The sequence below is a fragment of the Dipodomys merriami genome, unplaced genomic scaffold (genome assembly GCF_024711535.1).
Source record: "Dipodomys merriami isolate MVZ:Mamm:240054 unplaced genomic scaffold, mDipMer1.0.p SCAF_125, whole genome shotgun sequence".
NCBI lineage: Eukaryota > Metazoa > Chordata > Mammalia > Rodentia > Heteromyidae > Dipodomys > Dipodomys merriami.
In genome coordinates this window covers 705,458-731,580 of record NW_027202549.1, presented here as the reverse complement: position 1 = coordinate 731,580, position 26,123 = coordinate 705,458, and the positions used below count along the sequence as shown (strand labels likewise).

General features: G+C 54.1%; 1 protein-coding gene and 1 long non-coding RNA gene across 3 annotated transcripts in view; one reads left to right on the top strand and one right to left on the bottom strand.

Moving 5' to 3' along the window:
- Nucleotides 1-919: 919 nt before the first annotated feature.
- Nucleotides 920-10,194, bottom strand: LOC138823983 (uncharacterized). 2 transcript variants are annotated; one of them, XR_011370970.1, is made up of 4 exons: nt 8,163-10,194; nt 5,841-5,942; nt 1,494-2,914; nt 920-1,279 (listed from the first exon to the last, which is right to left on the bottom strand). It is a non-coding gene; the product is annotated as an uncharacterized lncRNA (long non-coding RNA). The 2 variants fall into 2 exon arrangements; XR_011370969.1 differs by having other exon boundaries at nt 2,806-2,914; nt 8,163-10,156.
- Fyco1 (FYVE and coiled-coil domain autophagy adaptor 1) overlaps nt 1,579-26,123 on the top strand; it is a 35,330-nt gene continuing 10,785 nt past the window's right edge. Inside the window, exons 1-9 of the mRNA XM_070017537.1 lie at nt 1,579-1,665; nt 13,828-13,964; nt 16,220-16,326; nt 17,514-17,639; nt 18,376-18,482; nt 20,111-20,254; nt 21,525-21,615; nt 23,212-25,158; nt 25,818-25,910. Coding sequence (XP_069873638.1) covers nt 13,910-13,964; nt 16,220-16,326; nt 17,514-17,639; nt 18,376-18,482; nt 20,111-20,254; nt 21,525-21,615; nt 23,212-25,158; nt 25,818-25,910 — 2,670 coding nt within the window. The 5' untranslated portion in view covers nt 1,579-1,665; nt 13,828-13,909. The remainder of the gene's footprint in view (nt 1,666-13,827; nt 13,965-16,219; nt 16,327-17,513; nt 17,640-18,375; nt 18,483-20,110; nt 20,255-21,524; nt 21,616-23,211; nt 25,159-25,817; nt 25,911-26,123) is intronic.

Sequence of the window (26,123 nt, the reverse complement as noted above, 5' to 3'; positions counted from 1 at the left end):
AGCTGAGGGACAGCGCCCAGGCCCAGAGTTCAGGTCCCATGACCAGACCCCCCCAAAAAAAAACAAAAAAAAATATGGAACATTAGGCCCAGTAATATTTCTTGTGTGTGTGAGTATGTGTGTACAAATGTGTGTAGACCAGTGCTAGGGCTAGAAATCCAGACCTGGGAGCTGTCCCTGAGTTTTGTTTTGCTTTATTTTCCCCTCAAGACTAGCACTCTAGGGCTGGGAAGGTGGTTCAGTGGTAGAGCGCTTGCCTTGCATGCCTGAGGCCCTGGGTTCGATTTCTCAGCACCACATAAGCAAAAAAGAAAAAAAAAACCAGAAGTGGTGCTGTGCTTCAAGTGGTAGAGCGCTAGCCTTGAGCTGAAAAGCTGAGGGACAGCGCCCAGGCCCAGAGTTCAGGCCCCACGACCGGACCAAAAAAAAAAAAAAAAAAAGACTAGCACTCTAGTGCTTGAGCCACATCTTTATATCCAGCTTTTGCTGGCTTGCTGAAGAATCTCAAGGCCTTTTCCTGCCCAAGGTGGTTTTAAACCTTGATCCTCAGATCTCAGCCTCATTTAGCTAGGATGATAGGTGTGAACCACTAGCTCCTGGTTTATTTATCTTTTTTGTTGGTTGTAGGGCTTGAACTCTGGGCCTGGGCACTGTCCCTGAGCTCTTCAGCTCAAGGCAAGGGTTCTACCACTTGAGCCACAGCACCACTTCTGGTGTACTGGTGGCTAATTGGAGGAAAGCTTCTCACAGGTTTTCCTGCCTGGGCTGGCTTTGAACCTCGATCCTCAGATCTCAGATCTCCTGAGTAGCTAGGATGACAGGTGTGAGCCACTGGTGCCTGGCTTATATCTTTTGTTAATCTCAATAAATAAACATTTTGCAATAATAACAAAAATATTAACAAACTATTTTACGTTGTTTGAGGACTAAGGCCTTGAAATTCAGGTTTATTTATATACTTAGAGCACATGGCACCAATCAACAATTCCAGGTAATCCCATTTCAAAAACTCAACAGGTACACATGGGCGGAGAGTTCCTGACAGATAATTACCTGCACACACCCTCCATTTCCCCAAATGGGTTTTTGTTGTTGTTTTTTTTAATGGGAGATTCTTTCTCTTCTTTCTTTCTTTCTTTCTTTCTTTCTTTCTTTCTTTCTTTCTTTCTTTCTTTCTTTCGTTCTTTCTTTCTTTCTCCCTTTCTTCTTCTCTTTCTTCTCCTTTCTTTTTTTTCCATTCTCTTTTTCCACTTCCCCAAATTATAACAGTTAAGCGCACCTGGTTAAGGTGGAGAAGGAGACGAGGGGCGTGGCTTGGTCAGTTAACCACCCCCGCCCTGGAGCATGCCGGGAGTCGTAGTCAGGCTTCCCAGCCTCCGCTCCTCCCCCGCCCCCAGCTCCCTGGAGCATGCCGGGAGTCGTAGTCAGTAAACGGCAGCTCCCCCCCTCCCCCCGGCGCCCGCTCGGGTGACTGACGGGAGTTGTAGGCTCACAGTGCCGCGCGGGCCTGCCGGGAGTTGTAGTCCGGCCCTGGGGCGGTGCGGGGCGGGGAGGCGCTCGTTGTCAGTGGAGTGTGCGCGTCATGGCGGGCGGTGCGGGGCTCGAGTCGCCTTCCGCTTGGCCTCAGAAAGTTTCGGTTCGACCGGACGGGGGACCCGCGACCTCGTAAGTGTGGCGGACGGGCCGGCGGGGCTCCGAGGTGTGCGGGGGTGTGCGGGCCGCTCGGGGCGCGCCCCTCAGGGCCCGGCGCGGACCGGGAGCGGTTTGCCCACCTGTTGCGCGGCCTGGCGGCGGCCCGGGCCCACGGGGCACCCTGCGGGGCGGGGGGCCGCGGAGGGCCCACCCTGCGGGAACCCCCAAGAGCTCGGGTCTCGGGGGGGGGCCTGGGACGGGGGGGAGGGACCTAGCCCGGCCCAGACAGTTGTTTTAGGGTGTTTAGTTCGGCCCAGACAGTTTAGTTTGGGGGGACTTAGCTGGGCCCAGGCAGCTTAGTTTTGGGGGGGCTTGGCTGGGTCCAAACAGCTTAGTTTTGGGGGACTTAGCTGGGCTCAGGTTAGTTTTGGAGTTAGCCCGACCCAAACAGCTTCGTTTTGGGGGGGCTTAGCCCAGACAGTTTAGTTTTGGGGGGGCTTAGCTCAGCCCAGACAGTTTTTAGAGTGTTTAGCTCAGCCCACACAGTTTAGTTTTGGGGGGGGGCTTAGCTGGGTCCAAACAGCCTAGTTTGGGGGGATTTAGCTGGGCTCAGGTTAGTTTTGGGGTTAGCCCGGCCCAAACAGCTTCGTTTTTGGGCGGGGGGCTTAGCTGGGCCTAGACAGCTTAGTTTGGGGGGGGCTTATCTCAGCCCAGACAGTTGTTTTAGGGTGTTTAGCTCGGCCCAGACAGTTGTTTTAGGGTGTTTAGATCGGCCCAGACAGTTTAGTTTTGGAGAGCTTAACTCGGCCCAGACAGTTTAGTTTTGGGGTGAACTTAACTGGACCCAGACAGTTTAGTTTGTTTTTTTTTTGGGGGGGTGCTTAGCTGAGCCTTGACAGTTTGAGAACACATAATTTAATTGGGGAGGGTTTACCCTGGACCCAGACAGCCCCCCCCTCCCATGTTTACTTCTTTGAGGGGGACTCCTGTTGATGACCTGGTGTGTGTGTGTGTGTGGGTCCTCCCCTCCCCACCCCCAGGTGCAGGTCTTCTGAGATCCGCCTGAGGTGTTTCCAGAAACACCTGTTGGGTGACTGGGGGTGGGAAGTGTTTTCTGGTGTGTTAGGGGCGGGGCGTGCGGCAGGAATCTGGAAAGAGAAATTTTGTTTTTACCTAAGCACATGTGATTGACAATGTCCTTTACCCACATGGATCCCTTGTTGCGCATGTCAGGCGATGCATTCTACCACTTTCTAGAAGGGTCCTCATTGCTGTCTTCATCCTGGGGGAGGGGGGGAGGGAGCAGTAGTTAGGCAAGGGGGGCTCATGCTTGTAATCCTAGCTCCTTGGGAGCAGGGTTCAAAGTCAGCCCGGAGAAGGGAAGTCCTGAGACACTCTTACCTCTAATTAACCACCAAAAAGCCAGAAAGGGGAACTGTGGCTCCTAGGGTAGAGCCAATAGCCCTGAATACAAAAGCTTAGGGGCAATACCCAGGCCCTGAGTTCAAGCCCTTAGGACTGACACCAAAACAACCCAACACACACTTGTGGAGCAGCCACATTTTCTCTGTTCCTCTGCTGGTCTTAACCACCACCAGGGCTTTTTATAGGGAGAGGATCAGGGTTTAGTCTGTCACTGCCCTCCTCCTCCTGCTGTAGGTCTTGTTTCCTCTGCCTACTTAATTCTTCTGCCATCTGCTTAATGCTGGGGTGTGGGGGGGAGTTGAGGGGTGGCAGGGTGAGCTGTCTTTCAGCTTTCATTGTCCCCACCTTGCTGAACCGGGGCTCTGTTGAGTGATTAGCTCTTGACCAGAGGGTCACACCTAGGTTTTAGCTTCGACTCATGGCCCGAGCACCGTCCCTTAGCTTTCTCTAGCTCTCTGCCTCCAGAACCAGCTCCACTTCCAGTTTAGTGTTGTTAATTGGAGATAAGAGTTATCTCAGATTTTCCTGCTGGCTCTTTGGTGGTTAATTGGAGGTAAGATTCTCCTAAACTCTCCTGCCCTGGCCGGCTTCAAACTGATCCTCAAGTCGCAGCCTCCTGAATAGCTAGGATTACACTTGTAAGCTACCAGAGCCCAGCAGATACCTCTGTTCTTACAATGTGGAATGGGCCATGGTTATTGTCACCCTGGAAATAAGAGCTAGTTGTCACCTTGGTGGCTCTCTGCTTCTTTTATTAGAAGGATCTGAAAAGGCTTTGGCTGTAGGAAATAAAGTTTATCTGCTTAGGTTAAAGGTGTTCATCTTTGGGTAGCACTTGCATTTTATTTATTTTTAATTGATCTCAATAGTTTATTAAGAAAATAGGTAAAACGGGCTGGGAAGGTGGCTCAGTGGTAGAGCGCTTGCCTTGCATGCATGAGGCCCTGGGTTCGAATCCTCAGCACCACGTAAGCAGAAAAAGCCAGAAGTGGTGCTGTGGCTCAAGTGGTAGAGCACTAGCCTTGAGCTGAAGAGCTGAGGGACAGCGCCCAGGCCCAGAGTTTAAGCCCCACAACCGACCAAAAAACAAAAAACAAAAAAGAAAAAAATAGGTAAAACATAACGGAATTGTATAGTGACCATCCATATACTCTTTGTTTTTCCTTCCTCAGTACTGTACTGGGGTTTGAACTCAGGACCTGCTTGCAAGGCTGGTACCCTACCACTTGAACCACATCTCCAGCCCTGTTTTTTGGCTAGTTATTTTGGAGATAGCATCTCGGGAATTTTTGTGATCTTGAACTACAGCCCTCCTTTCTCTCACCTTCTTGACTAGCTTAAGAGTATAGGCGAAGTCCATGGGTGCCCTGTCCACTTTTAATCTTGGACGAATAACGTATTCTTGGCATTTGCTTTAGAAATTGGTTATGACCTCAGGCAGGGATCCTGTCACTGTTCCTGTGCCCTTGGGGCTGGGTTTGGGGAACCAGTGGGGCTCTGGAGTCTTAGGTTTTTACCTTGGCTGGCCCTCAGAAGATATTTGTGATGAGAGGAGCAACCTGGAATGAACGCCAGCAGCAGGTGGTTTTGACTAACATTAGTCATTGTGGGCCGCCACATCTAGCGCACAAGAGTTAGGGACTCAGTCCTGGCTTTTCCTTTACCAGCACCATTTGGCTGAGGGGTAACCTGTGTTTTTCTAGACTTGGGTAAGTCGAGATCAAAGCTGCTTTTGACTTGAGTCCCGGGAAGCATGTCATGTGGCTGTGGTCTCTTATTGGGAACCACAGGTGGAAGTGGGTGTGGAACCAAGTTCCCCCAAAACAGCCCCAGGCAGCAGGTTGAGCCCCTGAAGTGTAATGTGGAATCTCAGGAGGCATCCGGGCGCGGATTCTGTTCCTGTTTGACCTCTGCTCACAGCTGCTGAGGTGCTTGACTATCCCGGAATAGTATTTGAGCCTCAGTTGGAACAATTAATATAGTAGGAATTAAAATGTTGCAAACAATGGCTAGCCTGTTGCTACAGTTTGAGAAATTGGGTGGTACAGAGTCTTGTTGGTTTTTGCAGTACTAACATTTGAACGAACTCAGGGTCTTGTGCTAGCTCGAGACAGGTACTCTACCATTTAAGTTATGCCTCCAGCCTCCTTTTGTTTTTATTATTATTATTGTTATTAGTGCCAATCTAGGGCTTGCACTCAGCACATGGATGCTGTCCCTGAGCTTTTTCTTTTTTCTTTTCTTTTCTTTTTTTTGCTTAAGGTAGTACTCTACCACTTAAGCCACAGCTCCACGTTCAGCTTTTTTGGTGGTTAAGTGGAGATAGAAGTCTCACTTTTCTACCCAGGCTGGCTTCGAACCATGACCCTCCTTGAGTTGGATTACAGGCATGAGCCACCAGTGCCTGGCTGCTTTAACGTCACATAGGGCCTGGAGTTTTTGCCCAGGCTGGTCTGGGAACACGATCCTTCTACCTGTGCCTCTCATATAGTTGGGGTCACAGCCATGCGCACCCCCTCATCCAGTTTGTGAGGGTGGAGTTTCACTAACTTTTTTTCCCCCCAGAAGGATGCCCTGAACTCTGATCCTCTTGCTTTTCTGCCTCCTGAGTAGCTAGGATGATAGATGTGAGCCATTATACCCAGCCTGGTTTTTGGATGTATCCCTAAGAATGGCTGAATAATCGGTACCAATCGGGGAACGACTGGAAGAGGAAGAGGGCAGAGGCGCTCATCGGGGCTGGAGGAAGTGCGTCCCCTGCCCCTGGCTTTGGAGTCACTTACCCCGCTGGTCCTTCCTGTGTGTGTCGGTCTCCATGACGTCTGGGCTAGATCCAAAGTACAAAGACAAGGAGGTCTATACATCCGCGTGGCTCTGAGGAAAGACTTTTTAAAGTGATGATGAGGTTTGGTTACAACACAGTGGCCTTGTGTGCCCGGCTCCAGGCTGGTATAGCTCACTCTCTAGGATACCTTTTGACGAGGGGCGGGAAGTTGAATTAAGGCTGTGTGTGTGTGTATAGCATCCAGAAAATCTTGGATTAAAAAGCATCCTAAGCAAACCCTCAGCATGCATACAAGGGGCTGCAGGCTAAACTCCAGGGGGGAGGTTTAAAATAGAGCCGGAAAAAAAAACTGAGCACCCGGCTGCTCACCCCTATAATCTAGCTACTCAGGAGGCTGAGATCTGAGGATCGCAGTTCAAGGACAGCCCGGGTAGGAAAGTCTATGAGACTCTTATTTCCACTTAGCCACCAGAAAGTGGAAGTGGTGCTTTGGCTCAAGTGGTAGAGCGCTTGCCTTGAGCTGAAGAGCTGAGGGACAGCGCCCAAGTGCAGAGTTCAAGCCCCACCACGAAAAATAGAGCTGGAAGGAATTTCCCCAAAGCTGAACCCTGCCACCCTGGTGCTTTCTTTAAGACACACACACACACACACACACACACACACACACACACGCACGCACGCACGCACGCACGCACACACACACACACACACACACACACACACACACGAGAAAAATAGAGCTGGAAGGAATTTCCCCAAAGCTGAACCCTGCCACCCTGGTGCTTTCTTTAAGACACACACACACACACGCACGCACGCACGCACGCACGCACGCACGCACGCACGCACGCACACACACACACACACACACACACACGAGAAAAATAGAGCTGGAAGGAATTTCCCCAAAGCTGAACCCTGCCACCCTGGTGCTTTCTTTAAGACACACACACACACACACACACACACACACACACACACACACACACACACACACACACACACACACACACACACACACACACACACACACACACACACACACACACACACACACACACACACACACACACACACACACACACACACACACACACACACACACACACACACACACACGAGAAAAATAGAGCTGGAAGGAATTTCCCCAAAGCTGAACCCTGCCACCCTGGTGCTTTCTTTAAGACAACCCTGGACCTGAGCCGGGAGCTTTGGACAAAGTTAGCCTTTGAAAATGGCTATACTTCCTCTTTCCCACTACCTCTAAAGAACCATTCTAATTCCACGATGAGAAGGAAGGTCAAGGTTTCTCTCACCTTACTCCTGCAAAACCAAAAACCCACAAGAAGCCAGGCCTCTGAGATTACCGAACTCTGTAATCTTAACTACTGTGGAGGCTGAGATCTGAGGATCGCGATTGAAAGCTGGTGGCTGTGGCTGGAAAAGCCTCTTATCTACAATTAACCACCAAAAATACCAGAAGTAGAGAATGCTAGCCTTGAGGGGAAAAGAGCTGAGGGATAACACCTAGACCCTGAGGTCAAGCCCCAGTACCAGCACCAAAACAAGGTAGAGGTCAGACAACTTCCAAAGGGCAGAATGCCTGAAGTAGGCGAGCTAAAAATACACACACACACACACACACACAGAGTCACCCAGCTATGCTATGTTCTTTATCATGTGATTTGTCCCATAAAACAGTGGAGTCAGGCTCTCCAATGAATCAGCGAGAAGTGGCGCTGTGTGGCTCAAGTTGTAGAGCTTCAGCCTTGAGCACAAAAACAACAAAACAAAAGGAGCCTTAGGACTGGTACAAACACTCATTTAAAAAAACAAAAACAGGGCCGGGCAGGTGGCCTAGTGGTAGAGTGCTTGCCTAGCATGCATGAAGCCCTGGGTTCGATTCCTCAGTACCACATACACAGAAAAAGCCAGAAGGGGTGCTGTGGCTCAAGTAGTAGAGTGCTAGCCTTGAGCAAAGAGAAGCTCAGGGACATCACCCTGGCCCTGAGTTCAAGCCCCAGGACGGACAAACAAAAACCACTGTGGGAAGTTCACTTAACTAATCTGATTCCGAAAGTCTGAAGAGGGGTCCAAATCAAGGAATTTCAGCCCCCCCCCCCCAAGGAAAGACAATTTGTGGGCACTTTGCCAGGAAAGGGCCTGAGGGGAGTGTGAACCCACGGAGCTGTCCACGCAATGCCACAGCCCAGGCTTGCTTAAGCAGCCAGCTCCACTCTGTGATCTTGGAGAGCAGAAGTTGGCGATCGAGGCATCGGCCAGCGTGGTGAGCTGCCCGAGGCCCGCCCTGTGCCCTTACCTGGCCTTCTTTCTGTTTAGCGGCCCAAGTTCCTCCTCTGGGGAGCAAGGCTTGTCCCGATTGGATCAGGACCCTCACGCACGGCCTCTTTGAGTCTCAGTGACTTTGAAGGCACTGTTCGCGAATACTGCCAGCATGTGGCGGGCTCAGGCTGGAAAGAGAGGCTGGCAGGGATGCCGTTGTAGTCAGCTCGCTTGCAGACTCTGAGTTCTCCCAGTGGTTTGCACCATGGGACCACAGCCAGACAGCACATTTCCTCTGCCTCATCTTGAAAGGCGCTTTGATCTTGCTTTTACCCAGGTTTTGTCTTTGAACTCTTCTTCGGAAAAATGCCCATTACCCCCCAAACCAAAGCTCTCCTGTGACAGGAAGTGCTGGCTGGGGGACTGGCTGCCATTGCTTGAGGACGTCAGGCACTGGTAACTCACGCCTGTAATCCCAGCTACTCTGGAGGCTGGGATGTGAAGATCTCAGCTTAAAAGCCAGCCAGCCTGGACTGATGACTCCACCAGACGCTCCTGTTACTTAGCAAAAAGCTAGGAGTGGAGGTGTGGCTCAAGTGGTAGAGTGCACATACACAAAAGAAAAGTAACCTTGGAGTTGGGGCCTAGGCCACTTCTGGGCAGTTGAGGTCAGACACAGCTAGGAGAGCGAGGAGGAGGGGGACCAAGGGCGCAGGGTAAAGGGCCTTGAACTAAGAGGTATGGACACCTGTCTGAAAGTCACCTGAGCGCCCAGGACACCTGGTGTCTACTTACAGAGGAACGTGGATCCTCCTGATGATGATGATCCTCTGAATCATCATCTTCTGTTCATTTATTGATTTATTTTTGTCAGTCCTGGGGCTTGAACTCAGGGCCTGGGCACTGTCCCTGAGCTGCTTTTACTCAAGGCTAGCACTCTACCACTTGAGCCACCTTCCCAGCCCAGGTTTTTTGTTTTTGATCTAATTTCCTACCACTGAAAAGATAACAGTGATGATGATGGTGAAGTTACATTTCCAGCTTATTTCTCTGCCTCAAGGTTTAGTTTGGTGTGTGGCGTGAGAATGGATGTATTATTTCACCTCTCCTGGCGGCTTCCCGGGGCCTCTCCACGTACCAGAGCAATCCCCAGTCGCCAGGGGAATAAACAGACAGCAGCGTCAGCTACAGACAGAGTGTGGAAACAGATTAAAGGCTTTACAGGGCTACTGCGGTGGCCAATAGGCCTAAAGTCCAGAGGAGAACAGATCCCGGGCAGGGCTTCAGCGCCTGATCTGCATGGGCTGGTTGTCATCACTGCCTTCTGAGGCTTCGGATGCCCTTTGGAGTTCGTAAGGTTGTGGGAGGTGATGTGCGAGTCTCCCCACAGTATGAATTGCTTAAAGGTCAGGCCCCGTTCACAGCTGCGATCAGCCCACCTTTCACACTGGTGGCCTGGCCAGCAGCTGGTAGTTAGCTCAGAAGGTCACACAGAACCTCCTTAAGGTCACAAGTAATAGCAAGGTCATAGTCTACTAGAGAGTCTGTTGTTTTGGCTTTGTGTGCACCTGTGCGCCAGTTCTGGGGCTTGAACTCAGAGCCTGGATATTGTCCCTTAGCTTTTTGCTCAAGACTGGCACTCTACCACTTGAGCCACACTCCACTCCTGGCCTTTTTTCCCCCTGCTCATCCTTGGGCTTGAACTCTGGCCTGGGCGCTGTCCCTGAGCTCTTCAGCTCAAGGTGAGTGCTCTACCACTTGAGCCACAGCACCACTTCCAGTTTTCTGGTGGTCCACTGGAGATAAGTCTCAGGGACTTTCCTGCTTGGGCTGGCTTTGAACTAGGATCCACAGATCTCAGCCTCCTGAGTAGCTAGGATGACAGGCGCGAGCCACCAGCGTCTGGGTCCTTGTAAAAGAGAGAAGACTGCAGATAGGAGTATCTGGGAAGGATGAGCCACTCAGTAAACACTGTAATTACAGCCCTAAGGCGTTGGGTTACCTAATGGCTTTGACTCACACGGGCTGAGGTTGAAGGCCCTGCCTCCGAGCCCGCCTCTGGGACACCCCTGAACCCCCAACCTGCTTTGCCCCCCAGCAGTCCCAGCAGGGACCTCCAGAGCTCCAGCTACCAGCCAGGTACACGTCTTTCTGTAGGCGATGACTGCTGCTGTTGGTTGTGCTCAATGCCTTGGCCAAGGGGCCTCTCTGCTTCCTGAACTGCCTTTCTGATGGCTCTTCTTTGGTCAGGATGGAGTTTACAGCTGGTATCTTCCCTCCTCGAGTTGGGAGTCGGGAGGACACCAAGTGTACGGTGTCCTGTTGGGGTCAAGTTCTTAGCTGTGCTGTTAGGACTGGCGTTGTGAAGGCGTGGCGTGGCTGAGCACCCTCGTCTCCTCCTCCCCTTTGGTGGTGCTTCTTTTCTTCCTGTCTGACCGCTCCCATGTTGTGTTCTCACCCAAGCTACATTGTAAGCATTAGCTGGCCATTTGCACCATAGTTCAAATTAGTTCACGAGTCAAGTCTGTGTGTTTGTATCTCAATCTGGCTTTAATTTGTGGTATCTGTTGTTTAAGGCATGTAAGGTATCTCTGCGGGTACAAGTCACAAATTACCTCTAAATTAACTCTTCTGCCATGGCTATAGAAGCCCAGGTAATAACTTTTGTGGGGGGGGGGCTGGTCATGGGGTTTGAACTCAGGGCCTGGGCTGTCCCTGAGCTCTTCACTTCAAGGCGAGCGCTCTACCACTTGAGCCATGGTGCCACTTCCGGTTTTCTGGTGGTTTATTGGAGTTAAGAGTCTCACGGACTTTCCTGCCTAGGCTGGCTTTGAACCACGATCCTCAGATCTCAGCCTCCTGAGTAGCTGGGATTTACAGGCGTGCGTGAGCCACTGGTGCCCGGCTCAGGTAATAACTTTGAAGTCCCCATTTAAGTCAGGTGCCAGTGGCTCACACTTACAATTCTAGCTACTAGGGAGGCTGAGAATACGAGGATAACCATTTGAGGCCAGCCCAGACAGAACCCAAGCCAGGCTTCATGGGAGCTTGAGATGGGTAAGATTGCACTTGCAGAACAGTCTGGAGAAGTCTCTGTCTCCATGAGGGGAAGCTGGACATGGTGATGCACACCTATGGTCCCAGCCTCAAGTAGGTGAATTCTGACTCAGGGGTGCTCCTGGGTGCAGAAGGGAACCACACCCTAAAAACGATCAGTGGAAATCCAGAGCTCAAGGAGTGTCGGGCTTCTAAGCTCAGACCCTAGTACCCCTCAGAAAGCCTCGGACACCCACAATAACCCTGCACGTTAATTCCCGTTCCCCTCCATTGGGAACTTGGTTGTTTTCTGACGAGGTTGACATGTTAATGTAATCTTGGCCCAAGATTTCTCATCAGTGGGTTTCTGACTTGAAAGAGCTGGTGAGAGACGGCACTGCGGGGTTTTGAAGGGTTTTCAGATGTTGGTGGGTTGGTGGTGGTGACTTGTACTTTGGGGGGGTTCTTTTGGGGAGTGGGAGACCCGGGGCCCCTCCCCCAGGGCCGTCGGGCAGTGCCAGGCTCTGCGAGTCACGTCGCTTCCTGGGTTGTGGGTGTCAGGGTGAGGTTGGTTCACAGAAGTCTTCTCGCCTCAACCACAGGGCAGGCTTCACACAAGCAGGGTTGGGGAGCAGGCGTACCCCTTCTGTGCCTTTCCTAGGTTAGCAGTGACCCCCAGATCACAGCAGTCTTGAACCTAGAAGAATGGCCCCTCTTGTGTGCACCTCAGCCAGTGTGTGCTCAGTGACCCACGGCCTGGGGGTCTCGTGGGGCAGTCACAGACCTGGAGCACCATCACCTTTTCCCATGATTCCTTCCAGAAGTGGCCCCCCACCCCCCGCCCCCCTCCCCCAATCCACAGCAGAATCCCCTGTCCTGTCTGGCTTTTTAGTAGTTGTGGATATTAAGAGTCTCACGGTCTTTCCTGCCCAAGCTGGCTTTGAACCACGATCCTCAGATCTCAGCCTCCTGAGTAGCTAGGCTGACAGGCGTGAGCCACCAGCGCCCGCTCGCTCCTTCTTGACTTGCTCATGTATTGATTGTGTATAGCGGTGGTAGTGAATTACTAGGACTGCTCCACAGCCGCGTGTTCTGCTCTCTCCCTCCCAGGCCACAGAAGCTCTACCGGCCAGGGAGTTAAAAATATAGGCACAAGACCTTTGGGCTCGTGACCGGCCCCTGTCACGCTGGTGCCAGGATGTTTGTGTAAATATTTGTGGCTGCCACCTCTGCCCTTCCAGGACCTCAGTGCCCCGACTGCCAGAGCCCTGGGGGACGCACAGGGGGAGGGTGCTGATATCGATCCTGGAGGCCAAAGTGGTTCTAATACCCAGGAGGGGCACTTAGTCCCTTGCTAGAGTGCTCATGGCACAGTCTTAAAGGGCCTTGGGGCATTCTGGGAAAATTGGCAGGTTTGAAATCCCACTGAGCAGGGGTTTCGCCGCCTGACTCTCTCCCCTGAGCTTCAGTTTTCTCTTGCTGAGTGGGGAAGAGGTTGGTCCACCCAGGGTGACTATGAGAAGTAAAAAGTAGGCTGGGAGCCCGTGGCTCACGCCTGTCATCCTAGCTACTCGGGAGGCTGAGATCCAAAGATCAAGGTTCAAAGCCAACCCTGGCAGGAAAGGCTGTGAGACTCTTAGCTCCAATGAACCACCAGAAAACCGGAAGTGGCACTGTGGCTCAAGTGGTAGAGCACCTTGAGCTGAAGGGCTGAGGGACAGCACCCAGGCCCTGAGTTCAAGCCCCAGGACCAACCAAAAAACAAAAACCAGTAGTTGTGTGTAAAAGGGAACAGGGCCTGTCCACCCTCCTCGTAGTGGCTCTTAGTGCAGGGGGTACTGGGACTTGAACTCAGGCCTCACACTCTCGCTCAGTGTCTTCACTTAAGGCTGGTGCTCTGCTACTTGAGCCATAGTTCCACGTCTGTGTTTTTGCTGGTGAATTAGCGATCCAGGTCTCCTTTCTGTCCAGGCTGGCTTTGGACCTTGTGGCTCAGATCTCAGCCTTCAGAGTCACTAGGATGCCAGGCGTGAGCCGCTGCCACCTGGCGGGCCTCTCCACCGCAAACCCTGCGGCTTTGCAGTAGACAGAATCAGACGTTCCCTGAAGAGTGCATGCACGCACGCACGCACGCGTGGCCAGGCCCCTTTCCACTAGCTACTGTGGCCTCCTCACCGTTGATCTGCAGCCACCGAAGTGTCCTTAAATCACATTACCAGATACTGGCATTGGGCTGTTAACCCGGGATTCACCAACTGCCAAGGCCTGTCATGGAGCTTAAAATAGACACCTGTCCCTTGCTGGTAGGACAGCCACCTAGTCTCCCGGGTGCCAGGCCTAGGCAGTGTCAGCAGAGCGGGCTGATCCGTGCTCTGGCCAGTGGAGAACCAGGGAGGGAGCCATTTATCTGCCAGGCAAGCCGGGCTGTGCCCTCCCTGGGGGGGCCCTGGGGAGACTCTGCCAAGGTGGGAAGGCGAGCCGATCCTGTCCAAGGACGTAGAACACCGTGTTCCGTGTTGATCTTTCTCCTGCGCCTCCAAAGCAGGTCAGGGAATCTGATCGTTCAGTGGCAGAAAGGGGGCACGCTGTCTCTTCTGGGATGATAGCAGGTGGGGTGACCTTGTGGCCAGAGGGGTGTCCTCAGTCAGTGTCTGTCCCCTGTGCAGGTCCAGCATGGAGTCTGAGCACCACTGACTGGCGGCCTCTTTCCAGACGCACCCGAGCAGGAGGGCTGGCTGCGCATGCGCCATGGCTTCCTCCGGCGCCGAGAGCCAGTTGCAGAGGATCATCCGCGATCTCCAAGGTTCCTGGCTCACTGGGTGCTGGGGCTTTGGCTGGGAGGGAGTTGGGGCTGATGATCCTTCCGCTGCCAGCTGAGGGAAAAAAAAAAAAATCTGTCTCTGTTTGCCCCGCTTGGCAGCAGAGCGCCGAGCGCGCAGCCTATAGACACCTTTGGGGATGTCAGCTGGGGAGCCTGTGCGGTTGCTCTGGCGCTGGTCTCCGTTGGTGTGTGTGGATCCCGAGCTTCCTGGTGGCCTCTGATGAAATGGCCAGGCTCTGGGCAGCTGGCTTCTTGCAGGAAGACTATCTTCCGTCTGGCTTGGCAGGTCACGCACCGGTCCGTCTTGTTCTGCTGTGTCACGTGGCCCTGGCTGGCAGGGAGAGAGCCCATTGCCGCTGCCATTCTCCAGCTCTGGGTCTGCTGCCCTCTCCCAGCTTCCTGAGGGACAGACAGTGGGACTTACGACCCTCCTCTCTCCCCCCCACCCCATGTGTGTGTATGTGTGCCAGTACTGGGGCTTGGACTCAAATCACTATCCTCAGATCTTAGCCTCCTGAGTAACTAGGATGACTGAGCCACTGGCACCCGGTTTTTAACACCCTTGTCTTGTTTGAGAAAAGCAAGGCCGGGCATGCACACGGAGCTGCAGGCAAAGCCTGGCAGGGGCGGAAGACACAGGTTGCTTCTCTGATGGTTTCAGAGGCCTGGTTTCACCTAGGACGCCCTAAGAGCCACATTCAGGAAGTTTCTCACTGGCCAGGGTTGGCCACAAAGGCCTCTTGGGCATTCCAGCGCATTCATTGGCTGTAAGAGAAGCCGAAGCTGACCACGCCCCCCCAGGCTGGCGGAGACCCTGGTGTCACCTCCACTGTGGCCCAAAGGCCGCCCCCAGATGCAAGTTGTGTCTGGGCTTTGGCCTTGACCGCCACAGGCTGGCTTCCTCTGGCCCTTATCTGACACGTGGTCCTTGGAGTTTCACAGTTTGGATGTTTACAAAAGTAGCATAATCTCAGGAAGGTGGTGTACAGAAGTTTCATTTCACAAGTCAGACAATGAGTGCATTGCTTTGTGGGGACCATGTCACCCCTCCCTTCACCGTCCCCCAGTCTTCCCCCTCCTGTGTCTGCCCACAAGCTACACAGGTCATTTTGCGTTTGGATGTCTTGGCGTGTAGGAATAGTCGCGTAGATGTCACTGGTAAAACAACCCTGATCTGGAAATCAGCAATCCAAACCTGCCAGAACCTACCCCAACTTTGTGAATTCACGCGATATGCTTTCGGATTGGGGATGCTGAGTCTGATTGCTTAGCATTACCAATGCACAAGACACGTGGTGTGGGTATTAGCTAACATCTGGCTGTGAGCTAGAGACCCAGCTTGGAAATGAGGAAAAGGACACAGAGGGGCTAGGTGCCGAGCTGGTGATCACACAGCAACAGACTAGCAGCAGTCTCCGTTCTTCGCCATGTAGTCTATTTTCTGCAAGAGTACTTTTTTGGGTAAAGTTTTTAAGGTAGAATTTGATCCAGGTGTTGTTCCGAGGGGTGACGGTTTCGTAAGTCCAGACAGTGTCACCCCTTCCTTCGCTTTCCCTCAGTTTCCCCACCCACAAGTTTCACAGTTCATTTTCCACTGAAAGGGTTCCCTGATCACATGATTGCATTTGTTCACCCTCCATTTCTGCATCCTCCCCTTGTCCCCCCGTTAAAAGACAGAAAACAAAACCTCTAAAACAAAACCAAATACTCTCATCACTGCCACCGACAAAAAAAATCTGCATGTTCCATTTCCTGGAATTTGTTTCAATCAGTGGATTTTAAATGTTCAGCAGGGTTATGCCTTGAAAGTCCCCCCCCCCCCCACCTTTCTGTTTTTGGTACCAGTACTGGGTTTCAAACTCAAGGCCTTACACTTCCATTTATCTTTTTTCACTGAAGACTGGTCCTCTACCACTTGAGCCACAGCGCCACTTCCAGTTTTCTGGTGGTTCATTGGAGATAAGTCTCTCAGACTTTCTTGCCCGGGTTGGCTTTGAACCGCAATCCTCAGATCTCAGCCTCCTGAGTAGCTAGGGTGACAGGCGTGAGCCAGCAGCGCCGGGCCCTGAGAACATCTTAACACTCTTCCCCGAAGTGAAAGCACCAGGATATTTAATGTGGCTGGACGTGCGCAGGGCTTTCCCTGGCCTCTTCCTCCTCATGCATCTGGCATCTTCTTGCTGTCTTCTCTGACTCCTGCGTCTGTAGTGATGTGTTCCCATCCGTGTGTCTTAAAGATGCGGTGACCGAACTGAGCAGCGAATTCAAGGAAGTGGGAGAGCCCATCACCGATGACAGCACCAGTTTGCACAAGTTTTCCTACAAGCTTGAGTATCTCCTGCAAGTAAGTGTCGCCAGGCGTGCAGAGGCTTTGGGCATATGGCATTCAGGATGCGATTCAGAAGGCTCAGCAGAGCCTCTGGGTGGGGCTTGAACTCTGGGCCTGGGTGCTGTCCCTCAGCTCTTCAGCTCAAGGCCAGCGCTCTACCACCTGAGCCACAGCGCCGCTTCAGGTTTTCTGGTGGCTTATTGGAGATAAGAGTCCTATGGACTTTCCTGCCTTGGCTGGCTTTGAACCACAATCAATCCTCAGATCTCAGCCTCCTGAGGAGCTAGGATAGGCGTGAGCCACTGGTGTCCAGCCGCCACTGTATATATGTGTATATATATATATATGTGTGTGTGTATATATGTATATGTAATTTTTTTTCCTGTTGTTTTTGTTTCTAACGAAGCCCATTTTGGTTTGGGTTGGAAATGACTCAGCGCTGACATTTGCTTGCGGTTTGGAGTGTTAATTATTAAGATAGCATCTATTACTGCTGGAGAGTTGAGTCACTGGTGGACCAAGTCATTGCCTTCTTCACCCAAGTCGAGCCTGGGTTCACACACTGCACGCTGCGTGCTTTGCTTGCATTTCTTCATCATGTATTCGCAGCCTTGGCAGTGGCTTTCCACAGAACTGCATGGAAGTTCCTTCAGGGACTGACATTTGGTGGGGGGGGGGGGACAGCTGTTATTCCTAAATCTCGCAGCCATATCCCCCCCCAAGAGCTAGCCTCTTGTAAACACTGGAAATGAAGCATGCTCGCGTTGTGATGAACACACTAGTTAGTGCTGGAGGCACACGATCTGTAGTCCTCACGCCTCAGGAGGCTGAGATCTGAGAGCTGTAGTTGAAAGCCAGCCCAGGAGAGAACAATCCATGAGACTTGTAGCTCCAATTAGCCAGCCAAGAGCTGGAAGCGGAGCTGTGGCTTAGGCGGTAGAGTGCCAGCCCTGAGCGGAAAAAGCCAAGGGAGAACACGAGGCCCTGGGCTTGAGGCCCCAGTACCAGCACCAAAGTCAAACGAACCACGCCCCACCAGCAAAACACCAATACCAACTTGCCAATGCATACAAGTAACGGCCATCAATGGCTCCCCTCGGCTAGGCTAATGCCTAAGAAGGAAGGCTTGTTGCTGTGTGTGGAATTGGCGGGTGAAGAGTGGTTTGACCTCCCTCCCTCCCTCTGCCCTGTTGCTTCCACAGTTCGACCAGAAGGAGAAGGCCAGCCTCTTGGGGCACAAGAAAGACTACTGGGACTACTTTTGTGCCTGCCTGGCCAAGGTGAAAGGGGCCAATGACGGGATCCGCTTCGTCAAGTCCATCTCGGAGGTGAGCCGGGGGCTGCAGGGGGGCCATGTTAGGAGTAGGATCAGTGCTAACATCCCACATTCCCCGGATTGGAGTATGATCAGTGCTAACGTCCCATGTTCCCCAGAGGCCTACGGCCCAGACCATCTCGCCCTAAAGAAACAAGATGATTGGACTCAAACTTGCTATCGGACGCTTGCTTTTGCTCCTTGGCTGTCGCTCTACCACCCAAGCCACGCCTCCATCCCCCCAAATGCAGAGATCCCTTAGAGCTGGATGCTGGTGGCTCAGGCCTGTCACCCTAGCTGCTCAGGAGGCTGCGAGCTGAGGATCTCAGGCCGAAGCCAGCCCAGGCTGGGAAATCTGTGAGACTCTTATCTCCAATGACACACCAAAAAAGGTGGAAGTGGAGGTGTGGCTCAAATGGTAGCGCGCCAGCCTCGAGTGAAAAAGCTTAAGGGACAGAGCCCAGGCCCTGAGTTCAAGTCCCCCAGGACCAGCACAACCTCTCCCCCATCCCCCCCCCCCCCAAGTCTCTGGCCCTACAGCTTGGCCAGGAGACTTGGATTTGGAATGGAGAAGGATGTGGGGGGGTCTCAGGGACATTGGTCAACATGCTGGTGTGCTAACCATGTCCCACACCCAGCCCTGAGCCCTTCCAGGGCAGAAGGCCATGTGTTTAGAGCTCTTCCTCTGTCTGTCTGTCTGTCTGTCTGTCTGTCTGTCTGTCTGTCTGTCTGTCTGCCTGCTTCCCCAGCTCCGGACGTCTCTGGGGAGAGGAAGAGCCTTCATCCGCTACTCGCTGGTGCACCAGAGGCTGGCAGACACCTTACAGCAATGCTTCATGAACACTAAAGTGACCAGGTAAGGCCCAGTGCGGCCCGCCCCGGGATACGATGACGCATGCGCCAGGCGTGGCAGGCGCCTGTGGAGGCCTGACCCCACCCACCGCCGTCCTCAGTGTGGAGTGGCACAATGTGTCTTCACGGGAGGTTGTGAGAGTCAGATGGCTTAGCTCTGAGGTCAGGTCCTTCTCCCGCCTGCCAGCCACGCTCATGGACACACAGGTGGCAGCCACCAGGACTGCTGGGCTCCCCGGAGACGGTGACAACCAGCCAGGGTCAGGCAGCACCGCAGAGCTGGGAAGGAGAAGGGGAGGAGGAGAGCGGCGAGGCAGCCTGCCCGGGAAGGGAAGCTGCTCGCGGATGAGGAGCTGCGGGTCTGGGACTCACCCACGGGACCCCTTCGTGCTTGCCCGCGCCCCAGCTCTGTCTCGTCCCTCCCCACCAGCAGTCTCCTTAACCTGAAGAAACCAGTTTTGACCTCCAAAGAAGGAAGATCGAGCGGGAAAAGGCCGTGTTTCATGTTGGCACCTTTTGGATGGATTTTGGGTCACGAAACAGCCGCCCGTCTCTGTGGTGGGAAGGTGTTTTGCTTGGATGTTTGGGGCTCGCCATTATAAGCAGCTGGACTTCACCCACAAAATCAGCCTAGTGCTTCTTAAGCCTCATCGATGCTACCTTTTTTTTGTTGTTGTTGGTCATGGGGCTTGAACTCTGGGCCTAGGTGCTGTCCCTCAGCTCTTCAGCTCAGGGCGAGCGCTCTACCACTTGAGCCACAGCGCCACTTCCAGCTCTCTGGTGGCTAATTAGAGATAGACCAGCTCAGATTTCTCTGCCCAGGCTGGCTTTGAACTGAGATTCTCAGATCTCAGCCTCCTTAGTAAGTAGGATTACAGGTGTGAGCCACCAGCACCCAGCTTCCCTTTTACAATTCCTATTGCTTCATGTGAAATGAAGTAACATTTCCGGGTAGTTCGTTAGGTTTTAAGTGGCTGGCTGAACAGAAATTTAATAGGGAGCTCGGTGTCTCCTGCTGAATTCTGGGATAGGAATAGAAGATGAGTTTGTCCTTCAAAAATCAAGTGTCCTGTCCCCGACAATTTCCTTTTCTTGGCAACTCCTGGAGGTTGAAGGTTTCTCACATGTTTTTTGGGAAAGAGATTTAATAGAAATAATAAACAAGCAAGCGTGAAGATCCCTGCAGTCATTTTCCAAGAAGAGCAAGCCGACTTGAGCATCCTAGTTATCTACAGCAAAAATGAAATCGGCTGGTTTGTCTTTTGTTATTTGACTGTAGTGAGTTAACACCTGTTAACTGACTGGTCAGATTCATGCTTCCTTTATTCCTTTATTTTTTATTTTTTGTCAGTTGTGGGGCTTAAACTCTGGGCCTGGGCACTGTCCCTGAGCTCTTCAGTTCAAGGTGAGTGAGCGCTCTATCACTTGAGCCGCAGCGCCATTTCTGGTTTTCTGGAGGTTCACTGGAGATAAAAGTCTCACAGACTTTCCTGCTCAGGCGTGGCTTTGAACTGCGATCCTCAGATCTCAGCCTCCTGAGTAGCTAGGATGACAGATGTGAGCCACCGGCGCCCAGCTCTTTATTCCTTTCATTAAAATCCTTGTTCACACCTTTTCTGTTTCTCTCCACAGTGACTGGTACTATGCACGAAGCCCTTTTCTGAAGCCCAAGCTGAGCTCCGACATCGTGGGCCAACTCTATGAGCTGACCGAGGTTCAGTTTGACCTGGCCTCCAGAGGCTATGACTTAGATGCTGCCTGGCCAACGTTTGCCAGGTACTTACCAAAATACCCCCCAAACGAGGCGCCGGTGGCTCACAACTGTCATCCTAGTCATCCAGGAGGCTGAGATCTGAGGATCACGGTTCAAAGCCAGCCCAGGCAAGAAACTCCATAAGACTCTTATCTCAAACCACTCAGAAAACCAGAAATGGTGCTGTGACTCAGGTGGTAGAGCGCTCGCCTTGAACTGAAGAGCTGAGGGACAGCGTCCAGGCCCAGAGTTCAAGACCCACCACCTATCCCCCCCAAAAAAACAGCTGGGCCCAGTGGCTCACTCCTGTAATCTCAGCTTACTAGAGCTAAAGAGCTGAGTGAGGGACAGCGCCCAGGCCCAGAGTTCAGGCCCCACGACCGGACCCAAAAAACAAACAAACAAAAAACCCCAACAAAAAATCAGTCCAGCCATGGCAGAAAATTAGCCCCTTTTCCACAAAGCAAGTTGGGCATGGGGGTGGTATCCAGCTATCATTACAGCTATGCAGGAGGTCCATATATAGGAGGATTGAGCTCTGAGGCCGGCCCTTTGCTTCTACTACCACCACCAACCCCTTCCCCCCCCCCCCCAAAAAAAAGAAAAGAGACATTTGAGGTTTTGAAGATTGCACAGGCGCCGCCGTAATTGTGCTTACTCAGCACAACTCATGCCAGCGGCACAGATGTGTTCAAGCTTAAGGTAAGATAGCATCTGAGGGCTCCAAGACTGAACCAAATGGGCCAGGCCATGCGCGTCAGTGGAAAAGCCCGCGCGAGGCCCATGGTTTCCATTTCCTAAAGGAACTTGGAGACGGGAGCCACAGGAAGAATGTGGGCCCAATTGTGTCGACCATCATGAAGGCATTTCAGGCAAAGGGGGTGAAAGTTACAATTTGTCCCCGTAAAAGGTTGCTGAAGAAGTTCGCTTGTTTTGTTGGTTGTGGGCCTTGAACTAGAGCTAGGCCTGGGCCCTGTCCTTGTTCTCTTCAGCTCAAGGTGAGCACTTGTCACTTGAGCCACAGCATCACTTCTGGTTTTCTGGTGGTCTCTTGGAGATGAGAGTCTCAGACTTTCCTGCCTAGAGTGGCTTTAAACCGTGATCCTCACATCCCAGCCCCGAGTAGCTAGGATGACAGGCGGGAGCCACTAGTGCCCAGCCTCATCTAACAAAGATTACGCCGTTTTATTTTTGTGTGTATCATGGATGGGTGTGTATATGTATGTACACCCATGTGCATACGGACACATGTACATATGTATGTACACACACGTGTCTTCTATCACCGCACAGGAGGACGCTGGCCACTAGCTCTTCTGCTTATATGTGGAAACCCCCGAGCCGAAGCTCCAGCATGAGCAGTTTGCTGAGCAACTACTTGCAGGTAACGGCAGGAAGGCTGGGGCTTTCTTTGCTATTGTGACTGCCCCGGGACGACCTTGCCCCTCACAAGTCAGGGGTGCCATTTGCAAGTCAGGGGTGCCGTTTGCACATACCCATTGCTCAGACCAAGAGCACGGACCATCCCCCTCGGGATGCATCTACCACGTTCTGGAATTTAGTTTTTTTTGTTTTTTTCCCTTCATCCAACCAGACTCCTTGAAATCTAATTTTTGTTTTTTTTGTACCAGTCCTTGGGCTTGAACTCAGGGCCTGGGCACTGTCCCTGAGCTGCTTTTGCTCAAGCCTGGTGCTCTACCACTTGGCCACAGCACCTCCTCTGGCTTTTTCTGTGTATGTGGTGCTGAGGAGTCGAACCCAGGGTTTCATGCATGCTAGGCGAGTACTTTACCACTGAGCCACCTTCCCAGCTCCTAAATCTAAATTGTTTTAAGAAGATTTTTGTCAGGTATCTTAAAAGGAGCAGTTTAACACTGGAATTAAGCATGATGGAGTGAAGAAAAGTCAAATCGTGGCCCTGCCACCTGCCAACATGGCGTCTAAACTTCAGTTCTCTCCTCCATGAGATGGAGCACTTGAAATCCTCGCTTGTGAGGAAGGGAACGCATGAGCAGAGTGTAAGACCAGGTCAGGAAGTCATAAGTAGCAGTATTTGACTGATGTATCGCCGCTCTCTAAAGCTTTGTGGAAATGGGTCACTCAGCCAGTAAGGAGCTGAGATCTGTAACCCTCGCTGCTCAGGAGCATCATGATTTGAAGCCAGCCCAGGCAGGAAGGTCTATGAGGCTCTTATCTCCTAACCCCTGCAAGGATGGACGGGGAGCCGTGGTTCAAGTGGTACAGCACTAGCTTTGAGCCACAGAAGCTCAGGGACAGCGCCCAGACCCCGAGTTGGAGCTCCAGTACTGGCACTTAAAGACAACAAATAAGGGCTGGGAAGGTGGCTCAGTGGTAGAGCGCTTGCCTCACATGCATGAAGCGCTGGGCTCAATTCCTCAGCACCACATAAGCAGAAAAAAAAAGCCAGAAGTGGCACTGTGGCTCAAGTGGTAGAGCGCTAGCCTTGAGCTAAAGAGCTGAGGGACAGCGCCCAGGCCCAGAGTTCAGAAAAAAAAGACAATAAATAAGCAACCTAGAGGAACATTTAAAGTAGAAAATAGGCCAGTCTTCATTTTGTGGCTTCGTATGCCAGGACTTGTGGTTATGATACAGGGGTGCGCCACTGTGTGGATCATGATTACACTCAAGTTTATCCAGCAGCCAGTATCCATTGCGTGAAGCAAGGTGGAAAAGCGGCATGCAGAATACACATCTCAGTGAATACACATCTCAGTGGTGTCCCCACGCACCCATGGCCTCATGGCCTTGAACTGCGCTCCTGACCTGGGGCCGATGCTTTGAACAACGGGCTCTAGACCTTGGGGTAGCTCGTTAGACTCCACCCTAGGCCGGGGGGTGGGGGGTGGGCTCCGTGCATTTTGAATCGTGCTGCTCCAAGCAGCCGGGTCGGCCCCTTCATCTCAAAAGCTACTTGTCTTTTTGTTGTTCCTGCTGTTCCTGTCCCCTTCCTCCCCCCCAGACTCAGGATATGGCTTCCAGCTTGGACCTCAGCAGCCAGGTAAACAACGAGGCGCTGGAGGGCTTTGACGAGATGCGGCTGGAGCTGGAGCAGCTGGAGGTGCGGGAGAAGCAGCTTCAGCAGCGCCTGGAGCAGCTGGAGCGGGAGAACGGGGAGCTGCGGGCCGCCCGGGGGGCGCAGGTGGAGGCGGGCCACGAGGGGGAGCCCTGGGCGGGCCTGGCGGCCGAGCTCCAGCGGCAGCGGACGGCCACGCAGGCCACGCAGGCCACCATGCAGGAGCTGCTGCGCCGCCTGCAGCCCGCGGAGGAGGAGGAGGGGGACAGCGGCTCCGCGCGCGAGCGGGGCGAGGCCCTGCTCCAACCCCTGGCGCGGGAGCTGCGGGCCACGCGGGACGCGCTGGGCCAGAAGAGCCAGCTGCTGGCGCAGCTCGCAGACCGGCTGGCCGGCGCCGAGAGCAGCTCAGCGGCGGCCCCGGCCTCGGCCCTGCAGATCCAGGAGCTGCAAGGCAAGCTCCAGCTGGTGGAAGGCGAGAACGCCGCGATGCGGGAGTCGCTGCTGCGCCTGCGCACGGTGGAGGACGAGCTGGCGGCGGCCAGGGCGCAGGCGCAGCAGCAGCGCCAGGAGAAGGAGCAGCTGGAGCGAGAGGCCCGGGCCCTGGAGGCGCAGCTGGCGCAGGCGAGCATGCGCGCGAGCGACCAGGAGCCGCAGAAGGTGGACCCGGGTCCCCCGCAGGCCCCGGAGGAGGGACAGGGCCGGGATCCGGAGGAGGAGCAGCTCCGGCGGGCCAACGGAGAGCTGAGGCGCGAGCTGCAGAGCATGGCCGGGCGCAACCAGCTCCTGGAGGGCAAGCTGCAGGCCCTGCAGGCCGACTACCAGACGCTGCAGCGGCGCGAGGCGGCCATCCAGGGCTCCCTGGCCTCGCTGGAGGCCGAGCAGGCCAGCATCCGCCACCTGGGCGACCAGATGGAGGCCAGCCTCCTGGCGGTGCGGAAGGCCAAGGAGGCCATGAAGGCGCAGGTGGCCGAGAAGGAGGCGGCCCTGCAGAGCAAGGAGCAGGAATGCGATCGCCTGCGCCAGGAGGCCCTGAAATGGCGGCAGCTGGCCGAGTCCCGGGACGGGGAGCGCAAGGCCCTGGAGCATCAGTGCCAGCAGCAGAGCCAGCTGATCGAGACCCTCAGCAGCCAGAAAGGCCCCGAGGAGCTGCCCCGGGGCGACAGCGTGCAGCTGGCCGTGCTGTGTCAGGCCCAGCTGGAGGTCCACCAAGCGGAGGCCCGGCGGCTGCAGGCCGAGGTGGGCGACCTGCACGCCAAGCTGCGGGTGGCCCTGGGCGAGCGCGACAAGGCGCAGAGCCAGCTGATGGTGACGGAGGCCACCCTGCAGGAGCACAAGGCCCTGGTGCAGCAGCTGAAGGAGCAGAACGAGGCGCTGAACCGGGCCCACGTGCAGGAGCTGCTGCACTGCTCCGAGGCCCAAGGGGACCGGCAGGAGGAGCAGGCGGCCGCGGCCCTGCAGGCCGAGCTGCTGCGCGTGGCGGGCGGCTCCGAGGACGCGCAGCTGGCGCACGTGGAGCTGCAGGAGCAGCTGCGCCGGGCCAACACCGACACGGCCGAGCTGGGCATCCAGGTGTGCGCGCTGACGGCAGAGAAGGAGCGGGTGCAGGGCGCGCTGGCCTGCACCGCCCAGGAGCTGCAGGACTGCAAAGAGGCGGCGGCCAGGACGAGGGCCAGCCTGGAAAGCCAGGTCGCGGGCCTCCAGCAAGAGAACGAGAGTCTGCAGGAGCAGCTCAAGAGGGCCGAGGAGGCAGCCGGCTCCCTGGCTGGCCTGCAGGTCCAGCTGGCTCAAGCCGAGCAGCAGGCCCAGAGCCTACAGGAGGCCGCACGCCAGGAGCGGGACGCCCTCAAGTTCCAGCTGAGCACCGAGATCATGGATTACCAAAGCCAGCTGAAGGTAAAGCGGGCTTACCACTTCCCGGTTGGGCTTATCAACCTTAGCTTCTCCTCAGGAGGCTGAGATCTAAGGATCGCAGTTCAAAGCCAGCCCCGGGCAGGAAAGGCCGTGAGACTCTTAAGTCCACTGAAGCACCAGAAAACCGGAAGTGGTGCTGTGGCTCAAGTGGTAGAGCGCTCGCCTTGAGCTGAAGAGCTTGAGGGACAGCGTCCAGGCCCAGAGTTCAAGCCCCACCATCGACAACAAATTAAAAAACTTTGGGGTTCCACCCATCTCCCCAGGGCAGGCGGATCCCCTGTGATTCCATCCTGCCGTGGTACCCCACAGCAGCATATTTCTCCCTGCAGGAATGCGTTAGGGACGGAACACTGGCCCGCAACAGCTTAGCCTAGAATCAGAACCCAGGGCTGCTCGCCACCAGCGGCTCACACCTGTCCTCCAGCCTACTCAGGAGGCTGCGATCTGAGGATCCTAATCTGAGGCCAGCCTGGGCAGTGAGATTCTCCTCTCCACTGTTACCGCCAAAAAGCTGCAGGTGGTGGTGTGGCCCAAGTGGTTGGGCACCAGCCTTGAGCCAGAAAACTGAGGAGTGAACAGCAGTTTAAGGAGTTGAGCAAGGAACCCCATCTTTCACCATCCTCCTTTGTACTTCTCTCCAGACGGCCAACGAAGAGGGCGAGAGCCTCAGGGCGCAGCTGGACGAGCGGGGCCAGCAGCTGCAGGTGGCCCGCGAGGCCGTGGACGAGTTGAAGGTCAGTGGTCGCTGTGTGTGGGCCCGCCAGGGAGGGAGGCTTTGTGGGGGCCATTTCAGGGGGGCTTTCTGCTCAGTGTCCCAAACCCGGGGTCATAGGCCCATCCGTTCAGACACCCTGGAGCTGCCAAGGGAAAAAGGAAGCAGGGATGGGGTGGGGGTGGGGGGGCACGCTCTTTCTTGGCCAGCCCATTGACAGCCCAAACTGCACAAG